Consider the following 16,471-nt stretch of genomic DNA (forward strand, 5'->3'; position numbering starts at 1 on the left):
TTTAATCTCTTAAATCAAGTGTGTAATTGGTCTTTTATTTTATTACTAATCTCAACTTGCTGATGAAGTTTAAGGAAGCTAATCTTTATTGGTACAAAGAAGTATAAATGACGGTGCTGGAGATGATGGTCTGTGGTTACCCATCATTTTAGCCCCAGTTAGTTGCTCAGTTCAACTATGCTCACTACAGTCCCTGTGAGAGATGGAAGAGCCAGGATGAGTGTTACTCCAATTGTTTGGCAGTGAGAAATGCTAAGCTCCCGTTAGAATAGACGTAAAATGGTTCCCATCAACTTCAAATCCTGAAACCTTAAGTTTAAGCAAGAGGTAAGTCAAAATAACTCACCTCCTAGTGAACCAGAACAATTGCTTTAGAAACAAAAAAACCTTTCGATTCCTCATTGAACAGGCAAGGCGCTTACACGTGAAAAGAATGTTCAGATTGCCTAAGGTCCTATGGAGGATATGCCCACAGGAAGTAACCCTTATCATTCAACTTATAAAAGTGGGGTAATGAATATAGTAGCTTTTTTTATTTGAATGAAATTGAATATTCAACTTCTTTGTTAGAAATTATTTAAAAACACCTATGCTGATTAAAAATAACTCATTGTTCATTTCTAAATTGATATGATCACACTTTTCATCTTTATTTTAGTCTATTGTGTCACAACCTTCAATTGCATTAGAAGAAATGGCTATAGATGTTTGATGAAATGAATTTTTTTCTAACTTAGACTCACCATAGGAAATAATTGTTATTAATTGAAGATAAATGTATATAATTTTGTAATGCTGGCTTCGATTCAACTGTGGTATTTGAGTTGTTAATTTCACATCTAAGTTATAACTATATTTTTTTCAATAATATGTTAATTTATTTAAGGTTTTTTTAAGGAATTGAAATATTTTTAGTACATAAAATAAACGTTAGGTTGTAGCACTTGACGCACAAAGCCATCTAAAAATGTAAAGTTGTTGGACAACCATTAAGCAGTACCGCTCTCTGTAGTCAACGTAGGTAAGTGTTTGCGCTAGTTTTTGGATACATTTCACGTATGACGAAGAGTCCGCGGCATCTTCTTAAAACATTTGAAACGGTGTACATATAAAAAAGAAACAAAAACTTAATGTTATGATTTAAAGTGTCAAGTGTCACAAGATTATTTCAAAGTGATGCTATTAACTACGTGAAATCAAGGTTTCACATTTAAAAAAATGTATATAAAGTGAGTGTTTAAGAATTTTATATAATCCTATTTTTTTTGTATTAAATACATTTCAATATTTAATCAACTTTGAAACTAATTACTTTTACTATTTTATAGTTCAGTATTTAATATTAATTTATTTTATATGGGAATATAATTTAATGTGAGTGAAAGTAGTTCGGTACAATCGCTAATACGAATGATAACAAAATACAGACAGCAATTGATATAAAGATTGAAGAAATAGGAGAAACTAATATAGAAATTTAGTTTGTAAAATAAAATTACAAGTTAAAATTACTCTACACAATTACAGGAATACAGTTTTGTTAACAGTTTCCTAGGTAACAGATAGGCGTATATTAAACGTTGTCTTGGGAAAACTCAATTAACATCTTTGCCTTTTTTCCGTATGAATAGCACAAGAAATATGACTTTATTTTATAGTCGTCTTATTATCTTCAATTTTTAAGGTCTATATTTTCTCAAAATTATGCTGCACATTGATTTTATGAGATTCAGTAAATAATAATCTGAATCATATATCGATTTCTCAGTTATTTATTCAGTTCTTACAGTTTCTAATCAACGAATTTCTTTTTAAAAGGATTGTTTACTGAATGTTTAGCCCTCAACAACAGAAAAAACACAAACAGAAATTCTACTAAATGCCGTACTGGATTCCCTCGCGGAGATTCTGGGTTCGAATCCTGCTCTGGTCCCTTAGAGTATTCTTTCCTTGCAGGTTCTTACAGTTCACTCTCCAGAGGCCGGCAGTGCACTGAAAAAGCTTCGGGCGCCGATAACCTCAGCTACAGACACGCCTTAAAAAATAATGTATTATATAATATACTAATTTAAAAACTCTATTTTGGGGGGAAAGATTTCCTCGAAAACGGCGCCTATAATTTTGTTTAAATTTAACATAGTTGTTGGATACAAATAGTTGGATAACTTTTATTTGATTTTTCCCGATCAAATTTGATTAACGGCAGTTTGTGGCTGAGCAGTTGGTGGTTGAGTTTGTGTACTTCAGTGAAATGTTAGGGCGTACTGAGTAATTGCATATTAAGAGATATAAATCAGTATAATTTAAAAGTATCGTTTAAGTACAGTAAAAAACCATCGATCTTTTCAGTCCAGTTCTAAGTCTGAAGAAAATGTAAAATCGGTACAACGTTGCGAGAAAGTTGTGCTTAGGGTGCACACCTTTTTTTTTCTCTTTAGCCAACACTGAATTTTGAATCAGCTTCTCATGAAACAGTTCGCTAAAGGTAACCGACTTCCCCAAGTCTGAAACTTGACTAAATACTGTCATCTATTAAAAAGTAATCAGTATTAAGTGACGAAAAAGCGTAATCAACGCTATGTTCATTCAACTAAATGGAAGAAAAACCATGAATAATATTCTTATATCCTGTTAGTGTTAACAACGATAAAATTTTTCACAAAAAGTCTAAATGAAAACACCGCTTCCCTGAAGTGAGAATTTCCCAAGAGTTCTTTTAGTTTCCCACATTTTTTCTAAAAACCTCTGCTGGGGATTTCTTTAAAATTACAAACTTTTATTTAAAGGCTAAGATTTAAAAGTATTTTCTAGGGTAGTTATTTTGGGCATTAATGGAAAGTAGATGATTAGACGGCTTTCTCCCATGTGCTATTTTACGGTATTGTGCTGAACTACTATTTAGTAGGAATAAGGTTTAAAAAAAAAAATCGCTTCAGGGGATGTGATCATCACTTGAATGATTTTTTTTTTTAAATATAAGAATCTATGTCTTACTTATCGCTTTTTGTATGAAATTCTTTTGATGCAAATTATTTTTAAGAAGAGTATCCGGGATGTCACGCTTCATTCAAATTTTGATTATTATTATTGTACCTTTAAACTGTTGTAATGTTGTATTGCAGTTTGAAGTATTAGTAAGAGATTTTCATGTGAGTTATCCATTTTAGATTTTTCCATAATCAGGGGATCTTATCCTCTGCGAAAATTCACCTTCAAATATTTGCCGTAATCGCAATATTGCAATAATTCCTGTTTAGGAGACCTAAGGGATAGTAAAACATCTAAAAATATTTTGCTACTTGAGATATGTTAAGTAATATATATTGAGAGTGGGAGAAATAGAATTTGAGAGTGATTGAAAGAGAAGTATAAAAGTCAGAATTTACAACCCTAAAAAATGTTTATACTTCTCCACTGCTAGCGGCAAGAAAACATGCGAATAGGAGTGATCGTAAAACTGCTGGGAAATGGGGTAATATTAGGAAATGGAGTCCAACCGTCGGTATCATAACACATACCTTACTTCAAGCTCGTTATATATTCCTTAGCTCTTCTGTATGTGGCGTGTTAAAAATTTGTGCTGCCTACACATTCACCAGAGGTTCTGAGCATTACTTTTTTTGCCCAACTCTCAACAAGATGGAGGGCGTGATGTTGATAATGAACTTAATTCTGCTATGCGATAAGTTCTCAAACCGTTTATGTTTCGCTGGTCTTAGTAGCAGTGGTCTCGGAGGCAATACGAGAAAATAGAGTTCGAATTTCGCACCTACCACCACTTTAGCAAACTAGGCTTTAAAGACGTTGGTTTCTTTTATAAATTATTATTTATTTTTTGGAGGTATTATATCTTATCCAAAACCAGTCTTCTGAGCTTATGTAGCTTCTATAGTTTGTGAGTTACGTGAGCAAATAAATGTGTCTGATGAGCTAAGGAAACTGGATTGCAGCTTTAAGTAGACATTCTGAATCCATTGTCCTAATTAATAACACTGTTTATTCATCCGACAAAATAGCATTAATAAATTTCTTTTGAAAATATTTTAAAAAAATTCGGAAAATTTAATTCGATTAAAAAAAGGAGTAAGTGATCTTGAGAATTATAATTTATCACAAATTTTATATTTTTAAACCAATAAAAACAAAAAAATTATCTTTCGGATATTGTTTAGATCAACCCTAATTTTAATTATGATATCATAAACATGTTTTATTAATGAGGGTTCAATGTTATTCTATTGTAACATTCTTCAGATCTGCTGATGTTTATATTAAACAAAAAAAAACTAAGAATCATAACCATTTGTAACTACATGAAGAATGTTTCAACAACATACTGACAGACAAATTTATTTAAAATGTTAATAAAGTGTTATAGTTGTTACGCCCTTGATGACATTCTTAACTATTGAATTTATGATGGTCTGCCTGCTATTTTTAGTTAAATTCTTTGAAAGTAATAAACTATTATTAATTTAATCAAGCCAATTTTAGTTTGATTTTATTTAGTTTTGTTACTTTGTTTTGGTGTATGCGGAAATAGATAAATTGACGGGAGTCAGATATTTGATTTGATGTGTAACACGTATCTAAGGCAGTCTAGGTATGAAATTTTGTAACAGTTCCTACTCTTAAGGTTTCATAGGCCCCTGTTTTTTTTAAACTTCCTCTTGCTCCTACGATGTTAAGGAAAACTGCTTAACGAGTAGCGTATTCAGTCTATCAAAACAGCTGAATTGATTTTATTTAAAGTTGGACTGATAGTAATAGACATGTTATATCTGTCAATTTAAATTTGTTTATTCCAGAAAATAAATTTTGAGAGTGGATATTATGAATGGGAATGAATGATGTTAAGTTCAAGTATTTGATGTCGTGGATGACTGTTAAACGCAAAAAAAATATAATATTCTTATCTTTAACTGGAGCCTTACTCCTTCCTCCTGAGAAAAAAAAAAAGTGATATCCTTGTCAACATTTCCACTGGGACAGTTGCAATGCCCTCAAGCATGGTAGCTCTTTGCTTGTCTAATGTAAGAACTCCTCTAATTCAAGGAATCCTACAGACAAAAGCTTCATAAATACAAATCTGGTGATTTGGACACCCGGGGAAATCGCCAAAATATAAGATCACATGCTAAAGAAACATTTGTCGTGTGGACAGTAGCTCCTTCTTAGTCTAATAATTTACAAATTTAAAACATTACTACAAACTGTAACATTAGCACCATGGAGAGGTCTCTCAAGTATACGATTTCCGTGGCAATTGTAGCTGTGCCAGAAGAACTGTTGACAAGTGTAATCTCCGGGATTTGTGTACAGCGTGAGAAGGAGCTTATTCTTCCACTTCAGTCTTTTTTTAGTTTTCTAAAAAAGAAAAACTTTATTGTAGAGAGTGCTTACATAAAACAAAAAATTTATGTTGAAAATTATTTTTTGAAGACATCCTTCACTTTTGTGAAATGATGAAAGCTTATATTACTTTTTTTTTAAATTTTATTTCGAGTAAGAGATCGAAGAAATACAGAAAGGTGTTATCCTATAATAAACGTTGAGTTTTTTAGGTGTGACTATTTGTGTTTAGTTCCTGCAGTCATTTTTACAGAATGAATAACGGTATCGGCCTAAGATTAGCTTATACTTATTATAGATTTTTATTTTTTAGTAATAGAAAATTACTTTTTATGAGTTTGAATAAATCAATAAATGCAACAGACAGATATGCTCATAATTTATTTAATACTAATTTTTATTTTGAAGTTGAAATACAGAAGTTTTTTTTTTTGCATGGTACTGAAATGGTTTTTATACTTCTGATCTAGTTCTTTTAGATAATAAATTGTCTCATAAATATGTTTTCATTAAATGTTGAACAATAATAGCAAATAGAAAAAGTTTGTATTAGATTGAAACTTATTAAGGATTGTGTTGCATATACAATCTCTAGTGTCCCAGTTTGATGATAATTTTCTGTATTCCTGAGCTCACGCTTGTAGCAATCTCAGATTATATTTAACTGCAATTGCGCTATATTTCTTACTATTTGTAATACAATATTCGTTAAATATACATACATATTTATGTATATATAATAAAATACAAAGAGATAATTGTAACAGTGAGTTAAATGACAGGCTTTACTTTCTCTTATCATGCCACAATGATTAGAAAAAGCGTTGCGTTTTTTTCTAAATTCTATCTTTGTTGTCTATTTTTCTAAAAGGAAAAATCCCTTTCCTTCTTACTAATTTTCTCTTTATATTCTTCCACCAACATACTCTCTTGAAGATGTGAGTTTTTCTCATTTGTAAGTGAAAGTTGCTTGCCTTTTTAAAAAAATAAATGACTGCCCGGAATGTAGGACATCCAAGACCTTGTATTTAATTTCATTTAACTGGAATCAATGCCAATCAGACAAAGCTAAATTATAATCCTCTTGTGCATAGAATATTGTAATCTTACAGATAATTGGGATTTGTGTAACTATATTCCCTCCCATCAATCTATGTTATTTTTCATTTATTTTGGTTTTTATTAAGTTTAATAATGCAATTTTTAAAAAAAGGAAAAATAATCTTACATCATACAAATTACGTATTTACTACACATTCATTTTTTACAAGGACACATTGACAAAGAAGTCGCAAATAAAAATAGAAAGTTTTATTTGATCCAGGATACGAGATAAAATGGGGAGATTAAATTAGGGTGCAAATGAAAGAGATGGAAACCCAACTAACATTGGGGCAATGGGGGGTACCAAATAGTATTTAAAGGAAAGCAGAACGGTTTAAGGTAGTTCAAGGACTCTTCACTAGAGAGTATCGATCTAGCCATTCCCCATTAATAAATCTTTTACAACATTATTACAATGGAAAAACTAGCGCATATGTGTGCCTATGTGTGCAATGTGTTGGATTAATTTAATTTAATAAATTTAAAATGATCTAGCTTAAATTTTTAAAGGGTCTTGGCCGAAAAGCAACAACTTTTTTGATTTAATGAATTTATATATTTATCTTACAGTTAATGCTGCATAACATTCTTTATTTTAATTAAAGTAATACAACAACAAAAAACCTTAAATGGGTAATTATATATATATATATATAAAACTTGATGCATTGTTCTTTATGAGGAAGTAATTGGGATTAATTGTGTCAAATTAACTAGTTTTAAATTTCTTGGGCGGTAATTGACGTCTACCGACAAATTTAATTTTATGTATCTTTATTAGAATATTAGTTAATGTAAAAAGTGTTAGATGATAATAATTTATTTATTGGTAAAATATGCGCTAATATTTGAGGTAGCCCCTGGAGGCTTTTTCAGTGCATTACCGACAAGAGGAGATTGTAACAGATATCGTTGACCATCACCGGAAAGAGAGCCATTAACTTCTAGAAAGAGAAAATCTAGGGACATCTAGATATTTGTTTGAGGAAATCATAGTACTAAACTACCCAGTGAATCCTTTTCCTAAAAAGACTTATTTCCAGTGGTGGTGGCGAGGGATCTAATTGAGTTCCGCATTCCACTAACTGCTTAAAGTTGTTGGCAACTCAGAAGAGTCTAAGGTTTAGATTTGTGTTAATCCCTGGGACTAAAAAGGTCTAATTGTAATCAAAACAATATTTGTACTCCTTAACAAAAACTTACAGTTTAAAATGTTAAGTATAAGGGTTGATTAAACGCCAAAAGGTACACAAATCAGCGAGTACCCAACATTTCATTAATACTTCATTAATATTTAAGTAATTCTACTGCATTAATTTTCATTAATAAGTTATTTTTTAGAATTTATTAGATATCACAGACCCTTATGCTGGCCATTTTCGTCTACAAAATATATGGTCAAGTAGCACTGTAGATTGACTGTAATATCTAGTTATTTATAATAATCAAACTATTAATTACAGGTTAAAAAGAAAAACGTTATAAAAAATAAAATAAAAATATGAGGCTAAAAAATTCAAAACCTTGTTTAAAAAAATGCTTACACCAACTTACATCAATGATTTTATTTATTTTATTTATTTATTTTTATTTCTTAAATAAAAATCGTCGGTTTAAGTTCATTCTTCGATTAAAGTAATTGTTATTTTATGAAGTAGTCAAACGTTTATAATCATAGGTAATAATTATCTCGCTTTATCGCAAATAATATAGTTTTCTTCAATTACATTCTCCATCTAGGTGTACTTCCCACAATGTTGTATATATGTAATATAAAGTAAATAAGATATGCATATATTTAGGACAGCTAATTATTCCAGAATTTTACTATAAGTAAAACTAGGGGGACTAAATTAAATTACAATAGAGAAATGAATAATTATTGTTTAATAATCTACTTGTTATTAACTGTGTGTTAATTGTGCTCACGAATATTTTGGTAAGACGAATTCAAGACAGTAGCCTACTCTAACTTTATCTTTACTTTAACATGCATGTACGTATATGTGATTTATCATAATTATAACAAAAAAATATTATAAATGAAGTGGCCAGCATAAGGGTCTGTGATATCTAATAAATTCTAAAAAATAACTTATTAATGAAAATTAATGCAGTAGAATTACTTAAATATTAATGAAGTATTAATGAAATGTTGGGTACTCGCTGAATTGTGTACCTTTTGGCGTTTAATCAACCCTTATACTTAACATTTTAAACTGTAAGTTTTTGTTAAGGAGATTTTTGTACCTTTTGGATAGATTTTCCTTTTTGTCTATTTTACAAAGTTACATATCTGCTTTACAGATTTTTTTAAAATTTGGAATAAGCAATTCTATCATTATAACCTGATAAGGTGTTAACTACCACTGGAGAGATCTTTTTAAAGAATGATTGTAGTTGCGGCTCCCAAACCATCCTCAATAACAATTTTTTTGAGAAAGCGTTTTGAATAACATAGGAAGATATTTGTACGTAAATAGCAAAATTAAACTGCGATTTCAGTACTTCCTTTTAAGAGGAGTAAGAAAAATAAACTAGGATTGCAGTACTTCTCCCTAAAAGGCAAAGAGGCAAAGATTTTTTAATTGAACAATTCATTGATTTAAATCGGTTCACTCATTGATAATTTAAACGATTGCAGTACTTCCTCTTAGTAGGAGCTTTAACCACTTATTCGAGCTGAATTTTATCAAAATCGGACTAAGCGTTATAGTAATATTGGTAATAATAGTTTTAGAAAGGGCCTTATTTGGGTGGGGCAAACTCCCCTCCTTATGAGGCACGGTGCCGAGACTTCTAAAGTGCAAATCTGTATAAAATTTCGATTTGAATGACACTTCATTAATAAAAATCGGTTCACGTGTCGATAATTTGAAACGATTGCTATACTTCCCCTTAACAAGTGTAAGAGCTGATCGCCGCTTTAATGTTACGTAGGGGAGCCCTAACCCTATCATCCTACCAAATTTTATCAAAATCGGGCCAAGATCTACAGAGTAATTAGTAATAATAATTTTGGAGGGGGCCTTACATAAAGGGGGCTAACTCCTCTCCCATTCGATGTACAGCGTCGGGACCCCCAAAAGGCACATCTACATAAAATATTGAATCGAATGACACCTCATTCATGAAAATCGGTTCACGCGTTTAGGCGCTACGTTGTTTACAAAAAAGGTAACAACAAGAACAACAACAAGAACATTTTTTGAAAAAGCCGTTTTTGCTTATTTTCGGCAACTTTTTTCTCGAAACCTATTAGATCTGAGTGGTTGCAAAAAAATTACAGTTATAAAGGAGGGTTTCCCCTTTATTTTAAAGAAAATTTGGGAATTTTATCTTTTATAGGAAAAGAGAAAAAAATTGTCAAAGTTGGGTGTTTTTCAACGTTACGCTTTTTCGTGCAGTTTTTGATGGTCAACCCTTATACAACTGTCCTACCGGACAGTTTTAATGTGTTTCGTAGTTTAATTATTTAATGAGGCACCACTTCTATCTGCATCCACTGTTAAAAATAAACCATACACTCTGCAGGATTCGGGTCAAATCCTGCGGGCCAGTTAGCAGTGAGCTCGCTTGTCTAGCAGAGGTTAGTGGGTTCGATTTCATGTATATCGTTACCCTAAGTAACTATTACTTCATCCAAAAAGCTTTAAAGGCCGTAATTTAATTGAAATTTGAAAGGGGTTTTCAGTATTTTGACAACATATTTTTAAAATAAATCGGTGAATTTCTAAAAAATTAGTCAACACTTTGCACAAAAAAATACTTTAAAAAAAATTTATTTCATGTTCAAAGATGACCAACTAGCAGTCGAAATGCGACTGTTAGTGTAATTTATAAAAATTAATTTTTTTGAGGCATACTCGTATGATGGTTAGAAGAATAATCTAAAAAAAAGTCAAAAAGTTTATTTAAAAACCTACCAGCCAGTTATTGCTAAACACACATATAGTTGTTGATTGGTTAATAGTGTAAACACTGATACCATAAAAAAAAAAAAAAATTAAGTCAAAATCAAGTTTAAGTCAACAAAAATTTGACAGGAAATGAGCGATTTAGTCCATGTAATGATTTAACTGTACTAACCTGGGTAAAAATTACCGATTTGGTTTAATTATTGTAAAAATTGGAACAAAAACTATCCTAACTTTTGAAAATGAAATGAAATTCTTATGAATGAATTTGATGTCCATGGGTAACGATTAATGGAAGTAAAAAGCATTTTTTTTTTTAAATGCTTATTCATTTTTAAAAACTAGTTTTGTATTTGCATCTTTAGTTCTTGAAATTGTTCGAGTAATTTACCGACCGTCGGGGGGTTTCCCAATAAATATTTACTCCTCCGCGGAGTTACTCAACAGCAGCGCCCAAGGCAGTGAATAAATGAGAGTGTACGTGTGAATGGAATTTGCATTAGGAACTATCCTGGGAAATAAAGCTAGAGATAGCTGTAATCAGAAGAGCATGCTCTTTTTAAAGGATGAAAAACCTTAAAAAAAAGGCAAGATTTTCAATGAAATATGTATCTTCATTTTGTCTATATAAATATTAAATGAACACACCACGACCTTAGTGCAATTCATGTGTTTAAATTTTGTTAGTACTTAAAATTTAGACTAAAAAGGTAGTAGATTTCAGTTTTATTCATGTTTACTTTCACAGTTTTAGAAAAATGAATACTGTTGAAGGAAACGTGTCGTCACTACTCCCCTAGGACCCGCAATATTCAATATTCCCATTGAAAAACTTTACAAGCAAAGAGATAAGAAGTGTAGATGGGATAGAATGGAACCAAAGGCCTGACATACTTATCTTTATGTTAAAATAAAACTCTTTAAAGACTTAATAGAAAACTTTCTGAGAGCATTAAAAAAACATTTCTATTTTCAGTAGATTAATATTCTTTCAAGTCGGAATTCTAGTTGGATATTTTATACTCATAAAAATTACAAAGATTTCCCAGAACTACTGTAATTTTTTTTTTACCTGGTTATAAGACAGATTTTTTGACAGCTTTGTTCAGCAGGGCCATTCGACCGCTTCGAATTGTTTCTGTCTCAGAATTTTAACAAAAATAAAGGCCCTACTAATATCGTTGTTTTTTTCCAAAGAGTAACGCGCATATTTTCTTTATTTTTGAGAAGTTATAAAATCAACCAAAACGCAGGTTCACTTCGGACCCACTTTCCGAATTGTGTATTCCATTTACTTATTTATTTTTTGTATTTATTGAGGACCATGTCCAACTGTATACCGTATATGGGTTAAACCAGTTGTAAAAAGTAAATAAATAAAATAAAATTTTTAAGAGGAATCAATCTTTCATCTATCATGAGGGGTTGATTGTCGAGTTGCAAGTGTAGTGTTTGATAAAGGTTTTTTATGCAAGTTACGTTCTAACATACAACTACTACTAAATCAACCTCAGATAATTAGAAAACATCCATGCTCTCAGTTTTATCCAGTACAGCGGAAAAAAATACTTCTCTTAAGAGAAATTAATAACATTGAATAAATTTCTATGAAATATACCAATAATAAATGAAGAATAAAAACTTGAATAGAGAAATTGATTTATCAGAAGTAGTGGAAAGGAACAGCCAAACACGTGTCTGTTGGAAGGTGGTTCGTTGGTATTTTACCCGCTACTACATAGACAGAGAGATCTAGTTTACTGTGGCCAAAGGGGCAACAGAGCGGCTCCGGGAAAATGCCACATTTCCATCCGCTCGCCCAACCACTTTATCTGTTTAAATATTCCTTCATTAAAGCAAGCGTGTATTGTGCCAGAAATTTTATTTTTTATTAAATTGTAATTAGTATTTATTTGCTTTATATTAGACCAGGTACAATTGACCCTTTAATATTTCTGGATGGTCGATGACATCCTTTGAGTGAGTCATCACTCACTCTCTGTAGACAAGAGAAGTTGATTATTCCGAGATTATCTCTCACCTGCACTTGTAGCCTTCAAAGGACCGTAAATGTCTTCTGGACGTCGAGCGCGGGTGCTTCCACTATCTCCTATCTAGTCTTTAACTGAAACCATGAAATAGTTTAAACTCAGGCAGGAGCTTTGCTATACTAATTTATATGAAGATACTTAGATATATTGGTATAAGAGGCAGATCCTTTGTTAACCAGATTCAATATCAGATGTACAAAAGTCAGGCAAAAGATTTTGCCCACTCCTTGTTGTTCTATTATAAAAAAACCTCTTCTTTTTCACAAGGTGCACGGTTTCCCCTTTAGTAGTTTTCGTCTGGTCTTTAAGTATAAGAGATCTCAAGTAGCAAACCATCAGTTTTAACGCATTTCATCACAATTAAAAACAAAGCATCAGTTGCAGTTAGACCATACAATATCCAGAGGAAATGTTTTTAAAAAGCTTACCGCGCTCTATAAAAAACTTAAGCTCACATTATGTAGGCATTAGCTGTAGCCTGGTCCGGATCAAATCCTGTTACAGGTAGGGCTGATAGACAGAGGGTTGTTGACCTTGACCAGCAGAAAGGAGTGGGATGACTTCTTGTTTCCTTTTGTACTACAGCTCATAATTTCCAAGGGCAACAGATGGAGGCGTGACCCTTGTATATTGGTTGGCTAGGTCAACGGTTTCGCCAATGTGACGGGGAATCGCCCAGTGCTGGACGCCTAATGATAGTCCAAGAGATCATTTTCCACGTCGGACCAAATTACTTATCAGGCATCCCTTAATAGAAAGCTGACTCTAAAAACTACCCCTACTACATGAAATAGCCAACCAATTGGCATGGAAATAATAGCTCCTTCTGGCATTTAAAAATATTTACTTAAGTCTCAACCACAATTTTTCATCCAAACTTATGTAAAGAATAATTTTGAAGAAAATCCTTTATTCTCTCAAAATTTATTCTTTGAAATTGATGTAAGAACACGTAGATGTTAGAAAATTATTAAATAAAACTTTCATATTCCAAAAGTTGGCCACGAACTATATTTGAAAAGTTTTGAGTTTTAAAATATTTAATGGTAGAAAAAAAAGTTGAGACGTATACTTAGCCTGAAGTCTCGAGTGCTTGCAAATCCCAACTAGTGTGGTCTATTCAGCCAACTGATTTCACACAATTTGCATATCTGATGAAAATATTTCCTTTCTTGAGGTAGATGCCAGCTAGAGGTAACAGCTTCCAGCTTTTATAATATTAGTATTCAGCACTATATTTAGATACCCTTTAGTATTATTCGAACTAAACTGCATACATTAACTTGTTTTTTATTTGTCCGCCCAAGATTCTACAACTTTATTTTTGAAAAAATTGAATGAATGTTTTTGAATAATGTTCACTCTAGCTAATGATCAATAAATATTTGGTACGCTCTTTCTAATAATAAAACAAAAACTACCTGGAGTGCGATTATTGCTAGTTAAAAACTTTTATTAATCCTCTGCCATGAAGTAGTAAAGGGGCGGGTGTTGATGCAGTGGTTATCATATCCAGCGTGGATTTGTAAGTGGAAGATCCCTAGTACTCTCCCAAGTGTGGCCTAGTTCTTTCCCTAGTTCTTTTTATGTGTTACAGAAAATGTATTTGCTCCCGTAAACAACACTCAATTTGGTAGTTGTATTTTAAGGCCCTCCTGAAAAAAATAAGGGTCTACATTACGTTTTTAAAAATTCAGATTGTAAAAACGCATAATACACCGAAATAATAATTTATAGGGAATCCCACATTCCTCCATAGATTTATCTGCAAACTTTTCGTATAAAAATTATTAATCTAAAATATTAAGTCACAAAGTTTAGACAAACTCAAAGGAAGCGTTTTTTGTGAAAAAAGAATTCATTCTGCATATTCAAACTTCTGTCTGTGGAAAATTCTTCGATATCGGAATAAATTTACACATCTAACCGTTTTGATATGTCATACGCCCATATGTTGTATTGAAACGGTATTTTAGAGGGATGCCTACTCACTCCCATAAACGAGTCAAATAAAAGTAAATATGTAAGGTTTAGTGAAATTCATATTCTGCTTAAAGTCAATAACGTGCAAATACATTCAGTAAAATTCAGAAAACTTGCGTTTGAGGGATATTGATCGCTAGTTACAGAAAAATTAAAACTTAAAATTACTTTTCCGGATGTGGGGGACCTCATAACTATTTCTCGAGAAAATATGGAAAATTTGCCAGGGTCGTAGTTCTTTTCATTCCAGGATATAGAGATAGTAAAAATCTGGTGTTAAAATTCACACGATTATCTCTTCCTACAATTTCTCTAGGTTCTAACTTTAATTTTTGTCTGAAATCGTTAAAATTTAAAAGTGATGGAGCCATCGGTTTGCCCTTAGAATAACCTCTGGATTGGTTCTCTTTTTAGTTCTTACTTAATGAGTTGTGAAGGTTCGCAGTTAGTTGATTACGTTTTTTTTTTAAATTATTCAAGCGTTTATGTTGAGTTAGATTATTTTTCAAACTTGCTGTTTTGTTATAAAGGGTTGGGAGGAAATAGCCGCCATCCTAGAGTTTTAACATTTAAATGAAAGGGATTTTAGAGATCATTTCCTCTGGAATGATTTCAGAATGTGATGTCTGTTAAAATAAACATTTCAACGTATTCAGATAACAGATTAAAATTTTTTTTTCAAAAAATCAAAACTTTCTTTTGCAGTTCCTCTTTGAAATGAAATTCTCGATTATTCTAATATATCTTTTAAAAAATTTTAAATCAAAGGAATAACCCACGATATCCGAATATATCTGTCTGATAGGGATTCCTTATTCTTTGGTAATGTAAACTTGTGATGAATTTTCATTTTAATATATATACATTTGTAAATACTTCTGTTAGATATTTATTTAGAAGTTGGTTAACTTTTTTTTATTGACTTCACTTGTGGTTTAGTTAAATCATTCCATTACTAGCACATATACTATTGAATGTATACAAATTTATTTATACATTTGTCTGGATACGTGAACTTTATCTTGGTTCTACCTGGTACAGTAATAATACATTATCTTACTCACGGGTTTTCCATTACAGCGAAAAATATTTTCCTTACATGCGAATTGTTTGTTATTCAATTGATTTTTGGTTTGTAAATTCAGATATTTGCAAATAGGCTAATTTCAGATATACCTACATACTAAGTGCTAACTGATGTTAGATCGTAAAAAATGGTAGGGTTTTGTACATGAATTAAGTAAAATCATATAAAAATAAAATGATTTGTGGTAATCAACTCATTTATAATTTAAACGGTTCTTTTTTTTTTTTTTGTTTATTCGCGCTGTTGCTTGCTAAATATCCATTCAGTACTCGATTTTTACACATACCAAATCCAACAGTCTGTCTTCTTAACGGTGGTCATTGCTTCGGTAATGGTTTCTATTAAGCTATCTATCCTCTGAAGATTTAAGAGAGAGTGATTCTATATATCTTTAGTCTTAACCATTAAAATTTTCCAAAAATCTGGATAAAATATCTGCATAATCTATTATGCTGAACATCAGTGGGTTTTGAAAAAGCTCTTTTTGTTTCGTAACCCTGAAGTAGCTATTTGTTTTGTGGAAAAATAATTACATTAAACATATAAGACATTAAAACATTTTCCACGATTTACCTCAAGAATCTGTATTTTTTTTTAAATATTTGTTTCAGAAGATTCTGATGAAACGACGACATTGTGTCGAAATTAAACTATTGTTTAGTTCCTCTTTTGCGTGCATTTAATTTTTACGTAACATTTGAATTTTATAATCCGAAAAAACAGGGGGGAAAAATCAAGGTGTGGTTGTAGAATAATTGTCTATTGGTTTAAGCGAAATAACAGTGGTTTATTTATTAATTAAAGGGTTGTTAGAATAAATGTAATTATGGTTCTCTTACAAATAGGCTAGTAATTTTCAGAGGAGATGATGTACTTCGTTAACCACGTGGGTCGCGATTAATCTTCTTGTTAATAAACAAAATTTTAAATGGTGTAGTATACCGAAGGTTATTTAAAAACAAATTCTAGTGAGAATA

At 31.4% G+C, this 16,471-nt stretch overlaps 1 protein-coding gene and 1 long non-coding RNA gene across 5 annotated transcripts in view; one reads left to right on the forward strand and one right to left on the reverse strand.

Moving 5' to 3' along the window:
• The first annotated feature begins 977 nt into the window (after positions 1-977).
• The window catches only part of LOC141461164 (uncharacterized), a 43,261-nt gene continuing 27,767 nt past the window's right edge, over positions 978-16,471 (forward strand). For 3 of the 4 annotated variants that reach the window (XM_074141936.1, XM_074141937.1, XM_074141939.1), the window contains exon 1: positions 979-1,229. In XM_074141936.1, coding sequence (XP_073998037.1) covers positions 1,219-1,229 — 11 coding nt within the window. In that variant the 5' untranslated portion in view covers positions 979-1,218. Of the gene's footprint in view, positions 1,230-16,471 lie in introns of all 4 variants that reach the window. The other variant, XM_074141943.1, reaches the window with a different exon arrangement.
• LOC141461168 (uncharacterized) lies at positions 12,253-16,280 on the reverse strand. The gene is made up of 4 exons (XR_012462637.1): positions 15,472-16,280; positions 13,846-14,079; positions 13,497-13,740; positions 12,253-12,498 (listed from the first exon to the last, which is right to left on the reverse strand). It is a non-coding gene; the product is annotated as an uncharacterized lncRNA (long non-coding RNA).

The sequence above is a fragment of the Rhodnius prolixus genome, unplaced genomic scaffold, assembly GCF_049639745.1.
Source record: "Rhodnius prolixus isolate KJV_2025 unplaced genomic scaffold, Rpr scaffold_6, whole genome shotgun sequence".
Lineage (NCBI taxonomy): Eukaryota > Metazoa > Arthropoda > Insecta > Hemiptera > Reduviidae > Rhodnius > Rhodnius prolixus.